The 24,169-nt window shown below is 39.5% G+C and overlaps 2 protein-coding genes across 3 annotated transcripts; one reads left to right on the top strand and one right to left on the bottom strand.

Moving 5' to 3' along the window:
* Positions 1-887: 887 nt before the first annotated feature.
* On the bottom strand, positions 888-7,842 carry LOC119029096. Of its 2 annotated transcripts, XM_037115684.1 has the most exons (8): positions 7,754-7,842; positions 6,585-6,700; positions 4,917-5,875; positions 3,032-3,134; positions 2,248-2,446; positions 2,049-2,155; positions 1,608-1,780; positions 888-1,343 (listed from the first exon to the last, which is right to left on the bottom strand). In XM_037115684.1, exons 2-8 carry the CDS (start codon positions 6,647-6,649, stop codon positions 1,147-1,149), a joined length of 1,803 nt encoding a protein of 600 aa, XP_036971579.1. In that variant the 5' UTR covers positions 6,650-6,700; positions 7,754-7,842; the 3' UTR covers positions 888-1,146. The 2 variants fall into 2 exon arrangements, with proteins under 2 accessions (XP_036971579.1, XP_036971580.1); XM_037115685.1 differs by lacking the exon at positions 888-1,343 and having other exon boundaries at positions 1,616-1,892.
* Positions 7,178-22,491, top strand: LOC119028672. Its single transcript, XM_037114912.1, has 11 exons — positions 7,178-7,189; positions 11,838-11,888; positions 13,045-13,095; positions 14,252-14,302; positions 15,459-15,509; positions 16,666-16,716; positions 17,873-17,923; positions 19,080-19,130; positions 20,287-20,337; positions 21,494-21,544; positions 21,953-22,491. Exons 1-11 carry the CDS (start codon positions 7,178-7,180, stop codon positions 22,118-22,120), a joined length of 639 nt encoding a protein of 212 aa, XP_036970807.1. The 3' UTR covers positions 22,121-22,491.
* The last annotated feature ends 1,678 nt before the right edge of the window (positions 22,492-24,169 follow it).

The following is a 24,169-nucleotide window of genomic DNA, read 5'->3' as shown; positions in this document are numbered from 1 at the left end:
GGAACCGGGGCCGAGGCAGACAGTACCTGGTTGACTGGGAAGGATATGGCCCGGAGGAACGGCAATGGGTGCCATCTCGACATATCGTAGACCCACAGTTGATAACGGACTTCCATAAGGACAATCTCGATCAGCCTGGGCCGTCAGGAGTCGGCCCTAGAGGGGGGGGTACTGTCACATCGCGGTGAGGTTGTCTTGTCTTGGGATCTGTCTTGTGAACTTCCTGTTTTATTTTGAAATTAACTCTCCTTTCGTTTCAGGTCACTTGCCCTTCCTTCTGTGTCCCTGGTCTGACGTCATCCCTGATTCCTGATTGTTTCCACCTGTGTTCCCCTTCCTCATGTGTATATAGTCTCTGTCTTCCCCTGTCTTCGTTGCCTAAGTATTTCGTCTTCCATGTCGCATACTAAAGCCTTGAACCACAGCCTTGAACCTCGTCGTGTTAAGTATTATCTTGTTTTATTCATCTGTATTTTGCCTCTCTAGGAGAGTGATTTTTCTTTGTAAATTTTCTGGTTAGAAGTTTTGAGTTTGAAGTTTGAATTTTCATAGCCTTTTGTTTGTCCTCCTTGTGAGTGATTTTTTGTTGATTAATTTTGATAACTTAGAGCAGTGCATTTCATAGCCTGTCTTTTCCTCTTCGGAGAGCTTTATTTTGTAATCGTTAATTTCTTAGAAATTCTAGAATAGAGTAGATTCCTCCTTCGGGAGCGCCTTTTGTTATTTCATGTTCCTTGTTGTTTGTCTTGTTTGTCTGATGAAGATTTTCATAATCATTTTGTTTTCATTCATCCTGGAGAATAACAAAATCAGATTAATAAAATTTGATTGTACTTCCGCCCAATCTGCATCTGAGTCCTATTTTCTGTCCAAGTCTGTCATAGATTTCCTGTTTTCATGCTGATTAGATATAAATAAACAGCAGCAGATAAAATGACTGTCAGGGGATAATTAAGTCATGGCTTAAAACTCTTGTTTGGACCAACCTCTCAATTCAACACCTGCCTCCCAGCCAAGCCTGGTTGGACCAGTTTCTCACAGGTTGTTGTCTCAGTGATGTTGTGGTCATCTCAGAGCACCAGTTTTTTTTTTGCTTTGTTACATGTTTCAGTTCAAGCTCAGGAAGCTACTCAGGATGACTTTTGGTCAACGTGGAGGCTTCCTCCAGTGTCGGAGCACCCGAACTGTAGCAGAAGTATCCTGGCTCAGAAGGTGGGTCACCTGGTCCAGACTGAGACATGCCACCTTCTCACCGTTCACTTCCAGTATCTCATCTCCAACCGTCAGCAGGCCGGCATACAACTTCTCTGTGCTGCTGTCTACCATGTTCTCCACATATACACCTACATAACACAGGTTAATACACCATTAACACAGTATTAACACACCTACAGTACACATGTGTACCACAGTTACTACGACACTACAACATTTAAAACACTACTATACTTCACTATTAATTACACTAGTATTTGCAGTAGTTTACAGTAACAGAGTCAGGTTCTCCTGCTGTTACATAAGTTATATAAATATTATGTAGTATTTACAGTCATATGTACAGTAGTATTTACAGTTGTATCTGTAGTATTGGCCATAGTTTAAAGTACCAGAGTCAGGTCGTCCTCTCCCTCTGCTGATTATGAAGCCGAACTTTCGGCTCTTTGGCCGACTCATTTCCAACAGAATTGTTCCATCTGAACAAACTTGAAGAACTCGACCGACCGAACGGACTGAACTGGGAGAACCGACATCCTCAAGACTTAGACAACGTTGCAGCAACCTGAGATGCAGACAGAAGGAGACAAACAGACAGGGAGAAAGATGGAAAGGAAGTTAGAGACAGACAGGAGGAGAGACACACACAGGGTCTCCCCCTGTGTGTTTCTCTCCTCCTGAGACAGACAGGAAGAAAGACAGACAGGAGAACAAAGTCAGGGAGATGATAGGTGAGTACAGAAAATGTGATTAGTTATATTTTGATTTACACGCAATTTGCTTATCTGAATTTTTATAGAAACAGATAATAAAATCAAAATGTGGTGTTTTACTGATCAGCAGCTGGTTTGTAGTCAGCAGAACGATCCTTGTCCTTCTTCTGCTCCGAGACAACAGTCTGAACTGAAGACGACTTCCTCAGCTGCAAGAAGGGCGATCCCTGCAGGACAGACATTAAAGATACAGGGTAGAGGGGGAGGAGGAGGAGCAGGAGAACTAATAAATAGAAATAATAAATATTGATTGTCTCACCACACTGAGCGCCTGGACAGCCAGAGTTTTCTTCAGCAGGCCTGAGGACTTCCTGGGACATGAAGGGGCGGAGTCAGGTGTGGGGGGGCGGGGCTGTGAGCTCAGGCGGTCGAGGCTGCCAGTTCGAGTCCTGCTCAGTCTGACGGTGGAGAGGAGACGTCGCAGAGAGAGACGAGAGGATGCATCTCTTCTCATGAACCTGAGGGAAACAGGCATGATTAATTCTCATATCACAGTGAGACTGATGCTAGAGAACCAGCGATACCATTTAACTTTCCTCATGAATCCAGCTTGTTTGTGTGTATCAGCTGTAAAACTGAAGAAGGAAACTGTCATCGTCATTCAGTGTCAGCCACTGACCTAAGTGACTTAAGTGTGATAACTGACACCAGAAAGTTCAGTTTTCTACAAGCTTCTCCATCTTGCAGTGTTTTAAGAGCTCAAAGCTGCCATAGACTTCCTGTGCGACTCCACCTGCAGGTGGATCAGAGACTTCCTGTAATGGCAGGGTTTTGATGGAGAATGTCCAGATTCTGATGAATACCCTCTTCAATAGGCGACAGTATCACTGGATAATATAGGTTTTGAATAGGCCGACATTTTCCAACATGCTTCTTAGTGTTTTCAATGAACCTGTAAATTGCTTAATGCATTAATTAATCATAAAATGAATGTAATGTGGTGTAGATTATGAGCTGGACTGTTTAATACAGATGTAGTGATGCTCAGTGTACTTGTCAGGTGAGGGTTTGCTCTGGACTTCCAGCAGTGGCGTTAAACTCACGGTTCAGGAAGTGAAGTGTCGTTGCTGTGAAGCTCTGCTCTCAGTGGCTGCCTGACCTGTCCCTCATCATTGCTGTCTGAAGTGGGTGGGGCTGGGCTCTCAGCTGTAAATCAGAGTAAGTTAATGTTTCCAAATCATTATTTTTTAATTAAAAAAATGCAGATGACTCATCAGAAAAATGCAGGAAGTGTTGACCGTGTTAGTGGGCTTTATCTCTGTCTGGATTAATTGTATTTAACATATTTATACACAACACATATTGTCATGAAAAACAAGATAGATGTACAGTAGTGTTTTACATTTATTAAAGGTCCCAAATTATACTGTTTTTCATCAATTTCATACAGCTGTCAGAGGTCCAACACACTGTATTCGATATGCATTGCCCCAAACCCATCCCTGGTCGTGAATTTCAGCTGTCTAAAAGTCGCTCTACTGAGAGCCGCTGTTTCTGTGCCTGCATCTTTAAATGCTACTCAGCTCTGTCTGTCAACGCCTACTCGCCTGCTACACGTCCCTCTCAGGGAGAGGATGCTGCTTGCACTTGGATGTTATGGTGGATGTATATATGTAACGCTATGGCTCAAGGAGATGCTTTTGTTTAACCATACCAGTTCTGCCCAGAATGGCACCCAGAAGGAGAGGCTCCTGAAGAAGTGCAGACTCTGCGGTTGCAGTAGGACATTTTAGAGTGGCTAGTGTGTCTGAATAATGTTAGTTTTTTCGTATGTGTTGTAACAGTTACTACCATGTAGCAAATGGCTAACACCTAGCGAAAGCTGTGTTTGTCTCCAACACAGTCTTCAAACTCTTGGACACTGTTCGCATCGTCGCTGTCTCCAGTCTGCACATGTTTACAGACTTTTTACTGTGACAACCAAACTCCCTCATAATATTAAACTCGCTTCAAATGCCATTGCATAGCAGATTGAAGCAGGGCTAACTAGTTAGCCAATTTCCAGCTGACTTCACCATACTCGTAAGCAACTGTCAATACAATCGAACTGTGGCGACAATTACCTGTGGCTCGGGTGCAGTTGCTGGGTCCGGTATGGTTGGGACTGATGCTTTTATGAGGGTCAGTGTTGAGGCAAAGCCAGCTTTGTGCTTACCCTCATTACTGAAGCAGTCCGATGGGAAATGGTTAGCACACACATACCAGCTAACACGAACTGAAGCCAGCACGTTGTCTTAAAATATGAAACACAACCACTGTCTCTTCTCTTCTTCTGTACCTGGGACAATATATAGGCACTGATGTTGATTTTTACAACCAACAACAGAGTAATTTGCGTGTCTAGCTCTGAGCGACGACATTGCGAAACACTGCTGTCTCACCGCTGGACACACCAAACTTCACCTCAGGGATGAACACCCCCCTCGTGGATATCTCCTATCACTACGCAGAGGAGGTTGGCCTACGATAATGACTCCTGTCGTTACGTAACGACAGGAGCTTAATCTGAACAGCCTGTAGGAGCGCCGTTTTTACCATTGCCTCGGCTGCAGAGACCATGCATGACTCGCTCGCTTTACTCATTCTGGGAGTTGGCAGGCTCAGGGAGGGCCAGCTTAGATATGTATAGACCAGAGAAAATGTGTTTTTCATAATATAGTACCTTTAAAACACTTGTTAAAAATGTAAACTTGAGCGAAGGTGAGCCTCAGTCTGTTTACAGAGGCTGAGACCTGTCAGACATTATGGCAAAAGTACAAAACTAATCTGACTTCTTGACTTTCACCGCTACACCAGACTGTTTCCTGATTACTTCGTTTTATGTGATACTGTGATCGGCACCAAGTGAAGATACTAAATCTATACAATGTACTTTCTATGTACTTCTGTCTACGTGAAGTTACATGTAAATGTCCTCACTTTCCTCACCTTTCCTCACCGAGGTGGAGGAGAAGAGAGAGGTGTTCTTGATCGTCAGCTCCACACCTTTTTCCTCAACACAGGGGCTCCTCTCATTCACTTCTCCCCCAGACTGAATCTCTCTGTGGGGCTTAGATGTAGCAGGTCTCTCTTGCTCCTCCTGGCTCTGGCTCAGACTCTTTTCTGACTTTGTGACATTGAGTCTGATGCTCCGTGACATCATACTTGATGGAAGACACACGAAGGAGGCACCTTTGGAGATGGGTGTGGCTAAATCTGAGGGCTGAGTCGGGGCGTAGGGGTTGATTGGCGTATCTGCTGTGGGTGTGGCCTGAGTGAGGTTCACCTGGTTTCCATTAAGCTCCACCTCATTCATCATCCCCCTCACGTGCTTGTTAGCAACATACTGATCATTCCCCACTCCCCTGCTGTTCTCACCAGGTGTGACAGAACCAATGTACGTCTCTCTGATTGTCTCAGTCCTGAAGTTGAGGTGGGACCTATGCAGACTCCGCCCTCTGTCTTCAGGTACAGGTGGATGAAGATGGACATTCAGTTTTACTCTATCTCCTAAAACTTTTCCCAAGGAGTAAGACTGATCTGTGCCTCCTGGCAGCATCTGTCCTCTCTGCTCTCCATCAACAACATGTTGAACCCCCTGTACCCCCGCCCCCTGTGGCACTGCCCCAGCCCTGCCATTGTCATAAAGTTTCAGGTTAGGTTTGGAAACCAGGACACCTGTCCCTCGTTGCCCCGCCCGTCTCCTCTGTCGCTCCAGGTACCGAGACTCTGCCTCTATCTCCGTCTCATCTTCAAATCGCAGACGACGTGTTGGAGATGCCACTGGGGTGCGTCGCCTTGTTGACCCGAGAGGTGGTCTGCTGCTGGACAAGTCACTCAGGTGTCCTGATAAGGAGGCCACAACCTCTGACCTCACCTGGACAAGAGGATGCAGCCTGACCCCCGACCTATGAACGGAGCACAGTAAGAGGTTTCCAGAGTCCAGAGATGCATGTAAATGTGAAGTCACTAACAATGGCTTTATTGGTGGCTCTCTGCAGGTCAAATTGTGTATATTGTTTTTTACAGCCTCATTGAAAATCTGGTACAGAAGTCAATTTTATTGTTTACTTCTTTACCATTTTGATTAAATGTTGCTTATTGATGTTTACACAACTGTTCCTGTGATGTTACTATGAATGTCTTCCTGTCATGCAGGATAGTAAATTTAAAGTGTTGCATGTGTGTTGGAGACAACACACGTTCATCAAGCTGTGTGTCAATACACCATAGCGTTTCGAATGTGCTGTGATTCGTCAGTGTCATGACATCACAGGTTATAACACAAGGCAAAAAAATTTTAAGTGAAAAAACGGCAGCAGCTGAGTTCACAGATTAAAACTACAAACTAATTAGCAGAGACACTGAATAAATCAGGACAATTAATATCATTTTGTTCTAAGAAAGACTTTGTTTTTGGTGCAATTTCAAAAAGTTTGAAACATTTAACAATAAATAACAGAATAACCAGAACAGTGACTGAGGATCTAAACAGAACCAGAAGATAACATCAGATCATCAGGAGAAAAGTCATCAATACTTTACTGATACATTTACATGTGTGTGTGCGTGTCTGTGTATGTATGCCTGCATCTGTCAGACTGTCAGAATACTCACAGTGTGTGTGTGTCGGGGGTCAGCAGGTTGTGGTCGGCTCTCAGAGGAACGCAGCGACGCTTCATACAAGCTCTTTCCTGTGAAACTGCCGCGGCAACCAGGCTGACACAAAGAGGCTGAACACACACACACGCACACACACACACAGGGTGGGGGAGGGGAGAGGATGACATCAGCATGTCTGATTCGTCTGTGTGACAGAGGAAGAAGGATTAAACTGAGCAGCTCGTCAGGACTAATTAACCTGACAAGACCACAGACTGTTTACATCAGCACACGCTCACACTGTGTGTGAGTGTGTGTGTTAACATGTGTGTTAACGTGTGTGTGTGTGTGTGTGTTAGTTGTGTATTGTGTGTGTTATGTGTGGCTGAGAGAGACTTTTTTTAATAGTGAATCTCAGAATAGAGCAACATAAAACCTGAGGTAAAAACAAGATGGCAGACTGTGCATCACATTCTTGTTTCTCATTGGCTTACACAAAGTCTCGTCCAATCACATGAGGATTTAGTAAATATGTGACTGACAAGCTGGCAGATGCAAGGAGTCACAGGTGAGTTACTGAGGAGTTATTGAGGTGGGTAAAGGGATAAATGCTACCAAAGGTACCCCCCCCCCCCCACCATGTCTGTATCTGCTGAACGGAAGGTGGTAGAGACATGAAAGCAACTGCTATCCCCCCATACCATTGGGTTGCGATTCCAATGATAACATCCCTGAGTCTTTAGGAATTTTGTTTTCAGGGTTATAAGAGTGTGAACGTTTCCCATAGGGGTATAGAGGGTAAATGCCACTTTTTTTTAAAACTCTTTATTTAGTTATTTTGCCGCGACCCTGCAGAGGATTAAGCGGCGTACATATAATGTGTACAGATAATGGATGGATGGATGGATAGTTATTTTGTGTGTACACACACACACACACATATATATATATATATATATATATATATATATATACACACACACACACACACACACACACACACACATACATACATATACACACACATATATATATGTAAACTACAGGAACAAGGGCAATACATAACATCAAATAAAATAAAGTAAAATAATACAAGAGGGGGCATACAAATTCTCATTGAGTTGAGTGAGCATTGTCTTTGTCTTTGAATAATTTCCATTTTCTCCAGTTTTGTGTGAAGTCACCTGCTTTAATTTGCAGCTGAAAGGTCATTTTCTCCATCGTGTAGATCTCCTCCATAATGTCCATCCAATGTCCTGTTTGTGGAGCGTCACTTTTCAACCAGTTTCTTGTAATGGCCTTCTTATAGGCAACAATCATTATTTTGAAGAGGTACCTATCTTGTTTCATTACAACTCCTTCTGACATCAATCCCAGATACAGAACCCTTGGGTCCCTGGGAACCTTATAATTTAAAATGACCTAAAAAAGTCTAATACTGTCATCCCAGAAAGATTGCAATTTGGCACATGACCAGAAAATATGACTGTGATTGATGTTATAGTTTCCACATTGTCTCCAACATTTTTGTTGTAATCCGGTCTGTTTGCTTTTAATTTGAGGCGTGACAAAGAAACGTGTCAGATTTTTCCATCCGAACTCTCTCCAGCGTTTGGAGCTTGTAGAGCTATGTTGTGTTTTGCATATTAGGCTCCAATCACCCTCTGAAATTTTGGTCTGTAATTCACCTTCCCATTTAGATTTTATATACCGTGAAGTATTACCATTACATTTCTGTAGACATGTGTATAGTTTAGAGACAGCTTTGGAGGGCATTTCCTTGTAGGCATCCGTCATCATTTTAATCAGCACATTACTCTCTGATGATATAACATTTTTTACCTGTTTATCAAAAAGTGTCTTAGTTGTAAGAAACGAAACAAGTCTTTGTTTTCTAGTTCAAATTCTTTTTTAACCCTTTCAAATGATTTAAAAGTGTTACCTTCTGTCAGTGTGCACATGGCTGTAATACCTCTATCTGTCCATGTTGTAAAGGTTTTGTCAGTTTGTCCTGGTCTGAAAAGAGTTGTCTGTGAAGGCCATAGCAATAACCTACAGTCTCCTTCAAGTTTATATTTCCTGACTATATCCATCCATGTTTTTAGTGTTTCAGAAACCGTGAAGTTGTCGTCTTCCTGGTGTCTGTAGTGTTTTTCTCCTAACCTGGTCTGAGGTAGACTTTTGCTCTGGATGAGCTCAATATTCTTCCATTTAGCATAGTATTCTGGAGAACACCAACATACCATGTATTTCAACTGAGCAGCATAAAAGTATTCTCTTAAGTTGGGCAGCGCAAGGCCTCCGTTTAGTTTCTCCAGTTGAAGTGTTTTGAATTTGACTCTGGGTCTTTTGCCTTCCCAAATGAATTGTGACAACTGCCTATCCCATGCTTTAAATTGAGAGTCTGGGATCCGAACCGGTAGGTAGAGAAACAGGTACAACAGTCTAGGCAGTACATTCAGCTTTATTGCCTCAATTCTTGAACTAAAATCTAGGGTTATTGATAACCATTTTGACAGGTCTTTCTGTGTGTTGTTGTTGATTTTATGGTAATTTATCTCATAGAGCTTATTCAGGTCTCGTGTAATAAAGACTCCAAGATATTTCATATTTCCCAAATCCCATTTTAATTTATATTTCTGTCTGATGGAGCTGCTCGGTGTCTAGTTCCCGCACAGGACCTGTGTTTTATTTATATTAAGTTTGTACCCCGATTTCTGGCCAAAATTATCCAGGATTGACAGAAGTTTGGGAAATGTTGAGTCTGGGTTCTTTAAGTATATGACAATATCGTCGGCAAATAATCCAATTTTATGTTCTTCTTGTGCTATTGTAATTCCTTTAACTTCATCTTTTTGTCTAATTTCCTGGGCCAGCGGTTCCATGAAGAGCAAATAGGACCGGAAGGCCAAAAAAAGGGGGGGGGGGGGGGGGTTAGGGGTAGGGGGGGGTAGGGTTAGGGTAGGGGGTTAGGGGTTAGGGTTAGGGGTTAGGGTTAGGGTTAGGGTTAGGTATGGGGAAAGGAGCTGGCCACCAACAAAGTGGCGCCAGAAGTGCACTCTCCACCCCGTGGTGTGACCCCTCCCTCTCCCCCAAGTAGCTCCAAATTTCCTTAATTGGTTTTTGTTGTAATATTAATTTATATTATTTTAGAGCAGCCTTAGTTATATAAAGTATAATTTGTGTTTTTGTTTAGGTTAAATTACCTTATTTCAGCCTTTGTTATATAAAGTATTATTATTTGGGTTTAATTACCCTTAATGCAGCCTTTGTTATATCAAGTATGAATTTATTTTTTGTCTTTTTATATTTTTCTATTTTTTTGTTTATTTAAATTTTTTTGTTTGGCATAATGTTGTTTATTTTAATGCTCTTAATTGGCTTATTTATTTTTTATGATTAATCATTTTTCTCTTTGTATCCCTCTAGGTGGCAACGTTTCGACTTATGATGTGTCTTCATCAGGCCCGGGGATACATGTTGCATTAATTTGCCTTAAATCAGGAGATGTTTCCCCTTCGAATGTCATAGCCAAACTGATCTCTTTTCTATGTTCCTCTCTTTTATACTCTCCCTTTCCCATATTTATCTAAGTTGTTTCTTTTTTAGTTCTTCCTTCACTTATTTTAAACTTTATATATAATATTACTATTTGACTTATTTTAATGTTATTTTTAGCTTTATAACCTAATTTAGTTCTAAATAATTTTTTTCTTTATAACCCAATTTAGTTCTAAATAATTTTTAATTTTTCTATACTTGGTTTTAATTAACCTTCCTTCCCCTTCTTTCTCTTGACTAATTTATATCTTTAATTAAATTTAGTAACCCACTTTCCTTTACACTTTTCCTTCTAAGTTTCCTTTTCCCTCACCCATCCTCCATCCTTTATCTTCAACCGGCGATTTACGTACCTCGTGTATATTAATTCGCCTCTTCTTGGGCAATACACGGAACCCCCCTTGTGGCCTAATTGGCTCACTGGACCCAACTTGGGTCAATTTGCGGGCTGAGATCAGGGTTTGGGGTTAGGATTGGGATTGGGAATCAAATTGGGATTAGTTCGAGGGTAGGAGTTAGAGCCATCAATGGGGCTAGGGTTAAATTGGTTGGGGTTAGGGCCATAATTGGGGTTGGTTGGGTTCGGGTTAGGGTTAGGGATACGAAAGTTATTCCGTCCCCCGTAGGGAACGGAAGTAGCACTCGCCATCCACCCATCCCTGCGGTCCTGATACGGAGGGCGAGCCGGCCGGCGTCGCCCCCTTCGTTGGACCAGGATCCAGTCACCCATGAAAGGGGTGTAGTTATCTCTTTTGTTATTCCTCTAAATTTTTTTGTTTTTTGTTTTTATTAATTTTTTTTGGATTTTTTGTTTTTGTTAAATTTTTAAGAAAAATAAAAAATAAAAATATGTACTAAAATAAAAACTAATCAACTAAAGAAGGTGTGTCCCACAACGTTTCGACTCTTACTGAGTCTTCATCAGGTGATGGACACACAAAAAAACTCTCTTTGTCTGGCTGGCAAGAGGTCTGCGTCTCATGAAGGCAAAAAGTGAAATGAGCCTCCCCTAAAGCTCCTCCCCTTTTATACTCTATTTTTTAGTTTCAGTTTCACAATGTGGTTTCATATCTTTCTGTTTAAAATCTTTTTAACCCTATATTCCCCTTTTAAAATGAATTGTCCTAACTCAAAGAGATTTTTACTACAAATGTTTTTAATAATAGCTACTATTTATGAATTTATAAGTATTTATTAATTCATATTTATTTATTTATTTATTCTTATTTATGAATTTATTAAATGAAATTTGAAATCAATTTCAATATATTAATGAAAAAAGCCTAAATTAGGGTTAGGGGTTAGGGTTAGGGTTAGGGGGTTAGGGTAGGGGGGTTAGGGTTAGGGGTTAGGTGAGGGGAAAAAATACCGGGGTCCACCAAAGTGGCCCGGAAAATGCACGGTCCAACTGCTGTGGACTGACCCACCCCCCTGTCCCCATTAGCTTTAAGTTATCTTAGTTTTATTATAGTTAGTTTCATTAATTTTTAGTGTATTTATTTATTGCTATAGTTAGTTTAAGTTATTATCCTTTAGTTGGTTTCGCCTTTGTTATATAAAGTATAATTGTTTTGTAGCCTTTGTTATATCAAGTATGTATTTCTTTTTTGTCTTTTTTATTTTTTTCTATTTTTTTGTATTTTTTGTGTTTTTGTTGTTTGGCTTATTGTTTAGATTAATCTTTGTTTATTTTTTGTGTCCCTGCAGGTGGCGACGTTTCGACCCTATTCGGGTCTTCATCAGGCCCAGAGACACAAGGTAAGTATTTGTTTTTTATGAGGAGATGTTGACCCTTCGAGTTATAATGCCAAACTGATTTCTTTCTTCCCTCTTTCCCTTTTTATACCCTGTTTTTTTAGGTTAAGTTTTTAGAAATGAATTTGTCTATGTCTTATTTAACCTTAAAGTAATTGTTTTTCGCCCCCTCTTTTTTCTTAAAATTATGTTGTTTTACCCAATTCCCCATTGCCACCAATTTTATACATATCTAAATTTAGTAATTTATTAATTTATTTAATTTTAATAATAGTGTTTTTTTATAAAATATGTATTAATTACCCTTCTTCCCTTTTATTCCCTCTCCTTTCCAATTCCCTCATGTTTTAAATCCTCCTTCCCCTTCTCCAATTGTTTTTCTATTACCCATTTATTAATTAATTAATTTAGTTATTAATCCTTATTTCCTTAAAGCCATTTCCTTCCATCCTTCCATCAACTCATCCTATACCTGTCACCATAGGTCCTCAGTGGGCATATTTTGGCTCTTTTGGCCTCTTCCACTGGCATAAATTTGGGTTGTCCAGGCAGGGTTTGGGGGACTGGGGTTTAGGTTAGAATGGGTTAGGGGTTAGGATTAATTTGCCTCAAATCGGGCTAGGGGGTTGGGATTAGGGCCATGTTTAGGGTTGGTTGAGGTTAGGGGCAAGCGGCAGGGCTGGGGCCTAGGATAATTGGGACTCCAAATTGGGATTAGGCTAGGGCATAGTGGGATGGGATAGGCTAGACTTTGCAGTGGGGGGGAGGGAGGAGAGCCAGCCGACAGGGGCACTGGCTGGTTAGGTGAGGGGAAAAAATACCGGGGTCCACCAAAGTGGCCCGGAAAATGCACGGTCCAACTGCTGTGGACTGACCCACCCCCCTGTCCCCATTAGCTTTAAGTTATCTTAGTTTTATTATAGTTAGTTTCATTAATTTTTAGTGTATTTATTTATTGCTATAGTTAGTTTAAGTTATTATCCTTTAGTTGGTTTCGCCTTTGTTATATAAAGTATAATTGTTTTGTAGCCTTTGTTATATCAAGTATGTATTTCTTTTTTGTCTTTTTTATTTTTTTCTATTTTTTTGTATTTTTTGTGTTTTTGTTGTTTGGCTTATTGTTTAGATTAATCTTTGTTTATTTTTTGTGTCCCTGCAGGTGGCGACGTTTCGACCCTATTCGGGTCTTCATCAGGCCCAGAGACACAAGGTAAGTATTTGTTTTTTATGAGGAGATGTTGACCCTTCGAGTTATAATGCCAAACTGATTTCTTTCTTCCCTCTTTCCCTTTTTATACCCTGTTTTTTTAGGTTAAGTTTTTAGAAATGAATTTGTCTATGTCTTATTTAACCTTAAAGTAATTGTTTTTCGCCCCCTCTTTTTTCTTAAAATTATGTTGTTTTACCCAATTCCCCATTGCCACCAATTTTATACATATCTAAATTTAGTAATTTATTAATTTATTTAATTTTAATAATAGTGTTTTTTTATAAAATATGTATTAATTACCCTTCTTCCCTTTTATTCCCTCTCCTTTCCAATTCCCTCATGTTTTAAATCCTCCTTCCCCTTCTCCAATTGTTTTTCTATTACCCATTTATTAATTAATTAATTTAGTTATTAATCCTTATTTCCTTAAAGCCATTTCCTTCCATCCTTCCATCAACTCATCCTATACCTGTCACCATAGGTCCTCAGTGGGCATATTTTGGCTCTTTTGGCCTCTTCCACTGGCATAAATTTGGGTTGTCCAGGCAGGGTTTGGGGGACTGGGGTTTAGGTTAGAATGGGTTAGGGGTTAGGATTAATTTGCCTCAAATCGGGCTAGGGGGTTGGGATTAGGGCCATGTTTAGGGTTGGTTGAGGTTAGGGGCAAGCGGCAGGGCTGGGGCCTAGGATAATTGGGACTCCAAATTGGGATTAGGCTAGGGCATAGTGGGATGGGATAGGCTAGACTTTGCAGTGGGGGGGAGGGAGGAGAGCCAGCCGACAGGGGCACTGGCTGGTTAGGTGAGGGGAAAAAATACCGGGGTCCACCAAAGTGGCCCGGAAAATGCACGGTCCAACTGCTGTGGACTGACCCACCCCCCTGTCCCCATTAGCTTTAAGTTATCTTAGTTTTATTATAGTTAGTTTCATTAATTTTTAGTGTATTTATTTATTGCTATAGTTAGTTTAAGTTATTATCCTTTAGTTGGTTTCGCCTTTGTTATATAAAGTATAATTGTTTTGTAGCCTTTGTTATATCAAGTATGTATTTCTTTTTTGTCTTTTTTATTTTTTTCTATTTTTTTGTATTTTTTGTGTTTTTGTTGTTTGGCTTATTGTTTAGATTAATCTTTGTTTATTTTTTGTGTCCCTGCAGGTGGCGACGTTTCGACCCTATTCGGGTCTTCATCAGGCCCAGAGACACAAGGTAAGTATTTGTTTTTTATGAGGAGATGTTGACCCTTCGAGTTATAATGCCAAACTGATTTCTTTCTTCCCTCTTTCCCTTTTTATACCCTGTTTTTTTAGGTTAAGTTTTTAGAAATGAATTTGTCTATGTCTTATTTAACCTTAAAGTAATTGTTTTTCGCCCCCTCTTTTTTCTTAAAATTATGTTGTTTTACCCAATTCCCCATTGCCACCAATTTTATACATATCTAAATTTAGTAATTTATTAATTTATTTAATTTTAATAATAGTGTTTTTTTATAAAATATGTATTAATTACCCTTCTTCCCTTTTATTCCCTCTCCTTTCCAATTCCCTCATGTTTTAAATCCTCCTTCCCCTTCTCCAATTGTTTTTCTATTACCCATTTATTAATTAATTAATTTAGTTATTAATCCTTATTTCCTTAAAGCCATTTCCTTCCATCCTTCCATCAACTCATCCTATACCTGTCACCATAGGTCCTCAGTGGGCATATTTTGGCTCTTTTGGCCTCTTCCACTGGCATAAATTTGGGTTGTCCAGGCAGGGTTTGGGGGACTGGGGTTTAGGTTAGAATGGGTTAGGGGTTAGGATTAATTTGCCTCAAATCGGGCTAGGGGGTTGGGATTAGGGCCATGTTTAGGGTTGGTTGAGGTTAGGGGCAAGCGGCAGGGCTGGGGCCTAGGATAATTGGGACTCCAAATTGGGATTAGGCTAGGGCATAGTGGGATGGGATAGGCTAGACTTTGCAGTGGGGGGGAGGGAGGAGAGCCAGCCGACAGGGGCACTGGCTGGTTAGGTGAGGGGAAAAAATACCGGGGTCCACCAAAGTGGCCCGGAAAATGCACGGTCCAACTGCTGTGGACTGACCCACCCCCCTGTCCCCATTAGCTTTAAGTTATCTTAGTTTTATTATAGTTAGTTTCATTAATTTTTAGTGTATTTATTTATTGCTATAGTTAGTTTAAGTTATTATCCTTTAGTTGGTTTCGCCTTTGTTATATAAAGTATAATTGTTTTGTAGCCTTTGTTATATCAAGTATGTATTTCTTTTTTGTCTTTTTTATTTTTTTCTATTTTTTTGTATTTTTTGTGTTTTTGTTGTTTGGCTTATTGTTTAGATTAATCTTTGTTTATTTTTTGTGTCCCTGCAGGTGGCGACGTTTCGACCCTATTCGGGTCTTCATCAGGCCCAGAGACACAAGGTAAGTATTTGTTTTTTATGAGGAGATGTTGACCCTTCGAGTTATAATGCCAAACTGATTTCTTTCTTCCCTCTTTCCCTTTTTATACCCTGTTTTTTTAGGTTAAGTTTTTAGAAATGAATTTGTCTATGTCTTATTTAACCTTAAAGTAATTGTTTTTCGCCCCCTCTTTTTTCTTAAAATTATGTTGTTTTACCCAATTCCCCATTGCCACCAATTTTATACATATCTAAATTTAGTAATTTATTAATTTATTTAATTTTAATAATAGTGTTTTTTTATAAAATATGTATTAATTACCCTTCTTCCCTTTTATTCCCTCTCCTTTCCAATTCCCTCATGTTTTAAATCCTCCTTCCCCTTCTCCAATTGTTTTTCTATTACCCATTTATTAATTAATTAATTTAGTTATTAATCCTTATTTCCTTAAAGCCATTTCCTTCCATCCTTCCATCAACTCATCCTATACCTGTCACCATAGGTCCTCAGTGGGCATATTTTGGCTCTTTTGGCCTCTTCCACTGGCATAAATTTGGGTTGTCCAGGCAGGGTTTGGGGGACTGGGGTTTAGGTTAGAATGGGTTAGGGGTTAGGATTAATTTGCCTCAAATCGGGCTAGGGGGTTGGGATTAGGGCCATGTTTAGGGTTGGTTGAGGTTAGGGGCAAGCGGCAGGGCTGGGGCCTAGGATAATTGGGACTCCAAATTGGGATTAGGCTAGGGCATAGTGGGATGGGATAGGCTAGACTTTGCAGTGGGGGGGAGGGAGGAGAGCCAGCCGACAGGGGCACTGGCTGGTTAGGTGAGGGGAAAAAATACCGGGGTCCACCAAAGTGGCCCGGAAAATGCACGGTCCAACTGCTGTGGACTGACCCACCCCCCTGTCCCCATTAGCTTTAAGTTATCTTAGTTTTATTATAGTTAGTTTCATTAATTTTTAGTGTATTTATTTATTGCTATAGTTAGTTTAAGTTATTATCCTTTAGTTGGTTTCGCCTTTGTTATATAAAGTATAATTGTTTTGTAGCCTTTGTTATATCAAGTATGTATTTCTTTTTTGTCTTTTTTATTTTTTTCTATTTTTTTGTATTTTTTGTGTTTTTGTTGTTTGGCTTATTGTTTAGATTAATCTTTGTTTATTTTTTGTGTCCCTGCAGGTGGCGACGTTTCGACCCTATTCGGGTCTTCATCAGGCCCAGAGACACAAGGTAAGTATTTGTTTTTTATGAGGAGATGTTGACCCTTCGAGTTATAATGCCAAACTGATTTCTTTCTTCCCTCTTTCCCTTTTTATACCCTGTTTTTTTAGGTTAAGTTTTTAGAAATGAATTTGTCTATGTCTTATTTAACCTTAAAGTAATTGTTTTTCGCCCCCTCTTTTTTCTTAAAATTATGTTGTTTTACCCAATTCCCCATTGCCACCAATTTTATACATATCTAAATTTAGTAATTTATTAATTTATTTAATTTTAATAATAGTGTTTTTTTATAAAATATGTATTAATTACCCTTCTTCCCTTTTATTCCCTCTCCTTTCCAATTCCCTCATGTTTTAAATCCTCCTTCCCCTTCTCCAATTGTTTTTCTATTACCCATTTATTAATTAATTAATTTAGTTATTAATCCTTATTTCCTTAAAGCCATTTCCTTCCATCCTTCCATCAACTCATCCTATACCTGTCACCATAGGTCCTCAGTGGGCATATTTTGGCTCTTTTGGCCTCTTCCACTGGCATAAATTTGGGTTGTCCAGGCAGGGTTTGGGGGACTGGGGTTTAGGTTAGAATGGGTTAGGGGTTAGGATTAATTTGCCTCAAATCGGGCTAGGGGGTTGGGATTAGGGCCATGTTTAGGGTTGGTTGAGGTTAGGGGCAAGCGGCAGGGCTGGGGCCTAGGATAATTGGGACTCCAAATTGGGATTAGGCTAGGGCATAGTGGGATGGGATAGGCTAGACTTTGCAGTGGGGGGGAGGGAGGAGAGCCAGCCGACAGGGGCACTGGCTGGTTAGGTGAGGGGAAAAAATACCGGGGTCCACCAAAGTGGCCCGGAAAATGCACGGTCCAACTGCTGTGGACTGACCCACCCCCCTGTCCCCATTAGCTTTAAGTTATCTTAGTTTTATTATAGTTAGTTTCATTAATTTTTAGTGTATTTATTTATTGCTATAGTTAGTTTAAGTTATTATCCTTTAGTTGGTTTCGCCTTTGTTATATAAAGTATAATTGTTTTGTAGCCTTTGTTATATCAAGTATGTATTTCTTTTTTGTCTTTTTTATTTTTTTCTATTTTTTTGTATTTTTTGTGTTTTTGTTGTTTGGCTTATTGTTTAGATTAATCTTTGTTTATTTTTTGTGTCCCTGCAGGTGGCGACGTTTCGACCCTATTCGGGTCTTCATCAGGCCCAGAGACACAAGGTAAGTATTTGTTTTTTATGAGGAGATGTTGACCCTTCGAGTTATAATGCCAAACTGATTTCTTTCTTCCCTCTTTCCCTTTTTATACCCTGTTTTTTTAGGTTAAGTTTTTAGAAATGAATTTGTCTATGTCTTATTTAACCTTAAAGTAATTGTTTTTCGCCCCCTCTTTTTTCTTAAAATTATGTTGTTTTACCCAATTCCCCATTGCCACCAATTTTATACATATCTAAATTTAGTAATTTATTAATTTATTTAATTTTAATAATAGTGTTTTTTTATAAAATATGTATTAATTACCCTTCTTCCCTTTTATTCCCTCTCCTTTCCAATTCCCTCATGTTTTAAATCCTCCTTCCCCTTCTCCAATTGTTTTTCTATTACCCATTTATTAATTAATTAATTTAGTTATTAATCCTTATTTCCTTAAAGCCATTTCCTTCCATCCTTCCATCAACTCATCCTATACCTGTCACCATAGGTCCTCAGTGGGCATATTTTGGCTCTTTTGGCCTCTTCCACTGGCATAAATTTGGGTTGTCCAGGCAGGGTTTGGGGGACTGGGGTTTAGGTTAGAATGGGTTAGGGGTTAGGATTAATTTGCCTCAAATCGGGCTAGGGGGTTGGGATTAGGGCCATGTTTAGGGTTGGTTGAGGTTAGGGGCAAGCGGCAGGGCTGGGGCCTAGGATAATTGGGACTCCAAATTGGGATTAGGCTAGGGCATAGTGGGATGGGATAGGCTAGACTTTGCAGTGGGGGGGAGGGAGGAGAGCCAGCCGACAGGGGCACTGGCTGGTTAGGTGAGGGGAAAAAATACCGGGGTCCACCAAAGTGGCCCGGAAAATGCACGGTCCAACTGCTGTGGACTGACCCACCCCCCTGTCCCCATTAGCTTTAAGTTATCTTAGTTTTATTATAGTTAGTTTCATTAATTTTTAGTGTATTTATTTATTGCTATAGTTAGTTTAAGTTATTATCCTTTAGTTGGTTTCGCCTTTGTTATATAAAGTATAATTGTTTTGTAGCCTTTGTTATATCAAGTATGTATTTCTTTTTTGTCTTTTTTATTTTTTTCTATTTTTTTGTATTTTTTGTGTTTTTGTTGTTTGGCTTATTGTTTAGATTAATCTTTGTTTATTTTTTGTGTCCCTGCAGGTGGCGACGTTTCGACCCTATTCGGGTCTTCATCAGGCCCAGAGACACAAGGTAAGTATTTGTTTTTTATGAGGAGATGTTGACCCTTCGAGTTATAATGCCAAACTGATTTCTTTCTTCCCTCTTTCCCTTTTTATACCCTGTTTTTTTAGGTTAAGTTTTTAGAAATGAATTTGTCTATGTCTTATTTAACCTTAAAGTAATTGTTTTTCGCCCCCTCTTTTTTCTTAAAATTATGTTGTTTTACCCAATTCCCCATTGCCACCAATTTTATACATATCTAAATTTAGTAATTTATTAATTTATTTAATTTTAATAATAGTGTTTTTTTATAAAATATGTATTAATTACCCTTCTTCCCTTTTATTCCCTCTCCTTTCCAATTCCCTCATGTTTTAAATCCTCCTTCCCCTTCTCCAATTGTTTTTCTATTACCCATTTATTAATTAATTAATTTAGTTATTAATCCTTATTTCCTTAAAGCCATTTCCTTCCATCCTTCCATCAACTCATCCTATACCTGTCACCATAGGTCCTCAGTGGGCATATTTTGGCTCTTTTGGCCTCTTCCACTGGCATAAATTTGGGTTGTCCAGGCAGGGTTTGGGGGACTGGGGTTTAGGTTAGAATGGGTTAGGGGTTAGGATTAATTTGCCTCAAATCGGGCTAGGGGGTTGGGATTAGGGCCATGTTTAGGGTTGGTTGAGGTTAGGGGCAAGCGGCAGGGCTGGGGCCTAGGATAATTGGGACTCCAAATTGGGATTAGGCTAGGGCATAGTGGGATGGGATAGGCTAGACTTTGCAGTGGGGGGGAGGGAGGAGAGCCAGCCGACAGGGGCACTGGCTGGTTAGGTGAGGGGAAAAAATACCGGGGTCCACCAAAGTGGCCCGGAAAATGCACGGTCCAACTGCTGTGGACTGACCCACCCCCCTGTCCCCATTAGCTTTAAGTTATCTTAGTTTTATTATAGTTAGTTTCATTAATTTTTAGTGTATTTATTTATTGCTATAGTTAGTTTAAGTTATTATCCTTTAGTTGGTTTCGCCTTTGTTATATAAAGTATAATTGTTTTGTAGCCTTTGTTATATCAAGTATGTATTTCTTTTTTGTCTTTTTTATTTTTTTCTATTTTTTTGTATTTTTTGTGTTTTTGTTGTTTGGCTTATTGTTTAGATTAATCTTTGTTTATTTTTTGTGTCCCTGCAGGTGGCGACGTTTCGACCCTATTCGGGTCTTCATCAGGCCCAGAGACACAAGGTAAGTATTTGTTTTTTATGAGGAGATGTTGACCCTTCGAGTTATAATGCCAAACTGATTTCTTTCTTCCCTCTTTCCCTTTTTATACCCTGTTTTTTTAGGTTAAGTTTTTAGAAATGAATTTGTCTATGTCTTATTTAACCTTAAAGTAATTGTTTTTCGCCCCCTCTTTTTTCTTAAAATTATGTTGTTTTACCCAATTCCCCATTGCCACCAATTTTATACATATCTAAATTTAGTAATTTATTAATTTATTTAATTTTAATAATAGTGTTTTTTTATAAAATATGTATTAATTACCCTTCTTCCCTTTTATTCCCTCTCCTTTCCAATTCCCTCATGTTTTAAATCCTCCTTCCCCTTCTCCAATTGTTTTTCTATTACCCATTTATTAATTAATTAATTTAGTTATTAATCCTTATTTCCTTAAAGCCATTTCCTTCCATCCTTCCATCAACTCATCCTATACCTGTCACCATAGGTCCTCAGTGGGCATATTTTGGCTCTTTTGGCCTCTTCCACTGGCATAAATTTGGGTTGTCCAGGCAGGGTTTGGGGGACTGGGGTTTAGGTTAGAATGGGTTAGGGGTTAGGATTAATTTGCCTCAAATCGGGCTAGGGGGTTGGGATTAGGGCCATGTTTAGGGTTGGTTGAGGTTAGGGGCAAGCGGCAGGGCTGGGGCCTAGGATAATTGGGACTCCAAATTGGGATTAGGCTAGGGCATAGTGGGATGGGATAGGCTAGACTTTGCAGTGGGGGGGAGGGAGGAGAGCCAGCCGACAGGGGCACTGGCTGGTTAGGTGAGGGGAAAAAATACCGGGGTCCACCAAAGTGGCCCGGAAAATGCACGGTCCAACTGCTGTGGACTGACCCACCCCCCTGTCCCCATTAGCTTTAAGTTATCTTAGTTTTATTATAGTTAGTTTCATTAATTTTTAGTGTATTTATTTATTGCTATAGTTAGTTTAAGTTATTATCCTTTAGTTGGTTTCGCCTTTGTTATATAAAGTATAATTGTTTTGTAGCCTTTGTTATATCAAGTATGTATTTCTTTTTTGTCTTTTTTATTTTTTTCTATTTTTTTGTATTTTTTGTGTTTTTGTTGTTTGGCTTATTGTTTAGATTAATCTTTGTTTATTTTTTGTGTCCCTGCAGGTGGCGACGTTTCGACCCTATTCGGGTCTTCATCAGGCCCAGAGACACAAGGTAAGTATTTGTTTTTTATGAGGAGATGTTGACCCTTCGAGTTATAATGCCAAACTGATTTCTTTCTTCCCTCTTTCCCTTTTTATACCCTGTTTTTTTAGGTTAAGTTTTTAGAAATGAATTTGTCTATGTCTTATTTAACCTTAAAGTAATTGTTTTTCGCCCCCTCTTTTTTCTTAAAATTATGTTGTTTTACCCAATTCCCCATTGCCACCAATTTTATACATATCTAAATTTAGTAATTTATTAATTTATTTAATTTTAATAATAGTGTTTTTTTATAAAATATGTATTAATTACCCTTCTTCCCTTTTATTCCCTCTCCTTTCCAATTCCCTCATGTTTTAAATCCTCCTTCCCCTTCTCCAATTGTTTTTCTATTACCCATTTATTAATTAATTAATTTAGTTATTAATCCTTATTTCCTTAAAGCCATTTCCTTCCATCCTTCCATCAACTCATCCTATACCTGTCACCATAGGTCCTCAGTGGGCATATTTTGGCTCTTTTGGCCTCTTCCACTGGCATAAATTTGGGTTGTCCAGGCAGGGTTTGGGGGACTGGGGTTTAGGTTAGAATGGGTTAGGGGTTAGGATTAATTTGCCTCAAATCGGGCTAGGGGGTTGGGATTAGGGCCATGTTTAGGGTTGGTTGAGGTTAGGGGCAAGCGGCAGGGCTGGGGCCTAGGATAATTGGGACTCCAAATTGGGATTAGGCTAGGGCATAGTGGGATGGGATAGGCTAGACTTTGCAGTGGGGGGGAGGGAGGAGAGCCAGCCGACAGGGGCACTGGCTGGTTAGGTGAGGGGAAAAAATACCGGGGTCCACCAAAGTGGCCCGGAAAATGCACGGTCCAACTGCTGTGGACTGACCCACCCCCCTGTCCCCATTAGCTTTAAGTTATCTTAGTTTTATTATAGTTAGTTTCATTAATTTTTAGTGTATTTATTTATTGGGTTAGGGTTAGGGGTTAGGGAAGGGGAAACGATCCCTTCTCCCAAAGGAGAAGGAAGGTGCACTGTCCTTCCTCCCATCAGACCACCCGTAGTTCCGGTCCCTGTAGGGTCCCCGGTCACGCTTGGCCCGCCGGCCATAGCGGACCACTGTCCATCCGTCCATAGTTTGTCTCTATTTTTTGTTAATTTTTTAATTTTTTAATTTTTTTGTTTTTTGTGTTTTATTTTTTATGTCAAAAAATCAACTAAAAAAGCTTTCCCAAATGGGGAAAGTAAATTACGAAAACCAAAATTGTTTTAACTGAAAAAAATGTTTTTATTTAAGTTATAATAAACAAAAGAAGGTGTGCCCTAAAAAACGCGACGTTTCGACCTAAATAGGTCTTCCTCAGGCTTACGGCACACTAAAACTATTTTTGTGGCTTGCTGTGTGTGGCTGGTGTCGAGCTGCTCATGTGCACTCATCAGTGTCCAAAGCCGAAATGAGCTCTTGGGCTGATGCACTGCCTTTTATACCCCCCAAAAAAATGTCCAATGTTAACTTTGTGTTTTTGCTTTTTGCATCTCCCCTTTTCATTTTAGCCCCGCCCCCTTTCCTTTCTTTTACTACTATACATGCCAATTGCAATAGTATGAATTTATATTAATAATACCTTCTAAAATAAATTATTATGAATTATATTATATTATATACACTATAATTTTATTTAAGAATCATAAAATAGATTTTAAATATTTATATTAAATATGAAATTTAATTAATTATTTTTTTATTTTTTATTTAAGGGGGTTGGGGTTAGAGTAAAAATTAGGGTTAGGGGTCGCCATAAACTTGGGTTTTAGATCTGAAATTATAATTCAATTTAGGGGTAAGGGTTGGGATGAGGGCTAAGGTAGGAAATGGTTGAGGTTAGGACTAATAATGGGATTGGCTCTAAAATTCAAAAATGAAATTATAACCCCAATCTGATGGTTGGGATTAGGGCCACAGTGTGCTGGTTGGGATTAGGACAAAAGTCTATTAGTTGAGATTAGAGTCGAGATCTAATGGTTGGGATTAGGGCTTAAAACCGTTGGGGTTAGGGCCTAAATTAAATGGTTGGGATTAGGGCCAAAATCAACTGATTGGGATTAGGGCCAAAATCAAATGGTTGGGTTTAGAGCCCAAGTCCATGATTGGGATTAGAACCAAATTGCAATAGTTGGGGTTAGGATGAGGGCAAGATTATGCCTAAATTTGTGAATAAACTAAATACCTATAACTCTAGTTCAGAATTTCCTTTTTCCAATCAATTATACTTTACATTCATCCCAAATGGCTCCCTAGTGCCCAATGCAAAAATCCAATACCTTTCCCTCTTTTTTCTCTCCCAATCTGTCCAAATGATATTCCTCTGTAATCCAGCCATTTTCAATGAAGTCAAGCCATGATCCAAAAAGTGCTTAACTAAAGGTGTGTCCACTTCTTTCTCATTTCTAATATTATATAAATGTTGAACAATACGTGTGGACAAGGCATTCTTTGTTTCTCCTACATATTTCTTTCCACATGTAGTACAGAAAATAACATAAACACAATTTTTAGAGTTAAAACTGAAAGCTTGTTGTATCCCGATCCACTTTTTCTCTTTGTCATTTTTAATAAATTTCAATGTTGTAAAATGTATTG

Source organism: Acanthopagrus latus, chromosome 11 (genome assembly GCF_904848185.1).
Source record: "Acanthopagrus latus isolate v.2019 chromosome 11, fAcaLat1.1, whole genome shotgun sequence".
NCBI classification, from domain to species: domain Eukaryota; kingdom Metazoa; phylum Chordata; class Actinopteri; order Spariformes; family Sparidae; genus Acanthopagrus; species Acanthopagrus latus.
Note: the sequence above shows the minus strand (reverse complement) of the source record. Positions and strands in the feature narration are given on the sequence as shown.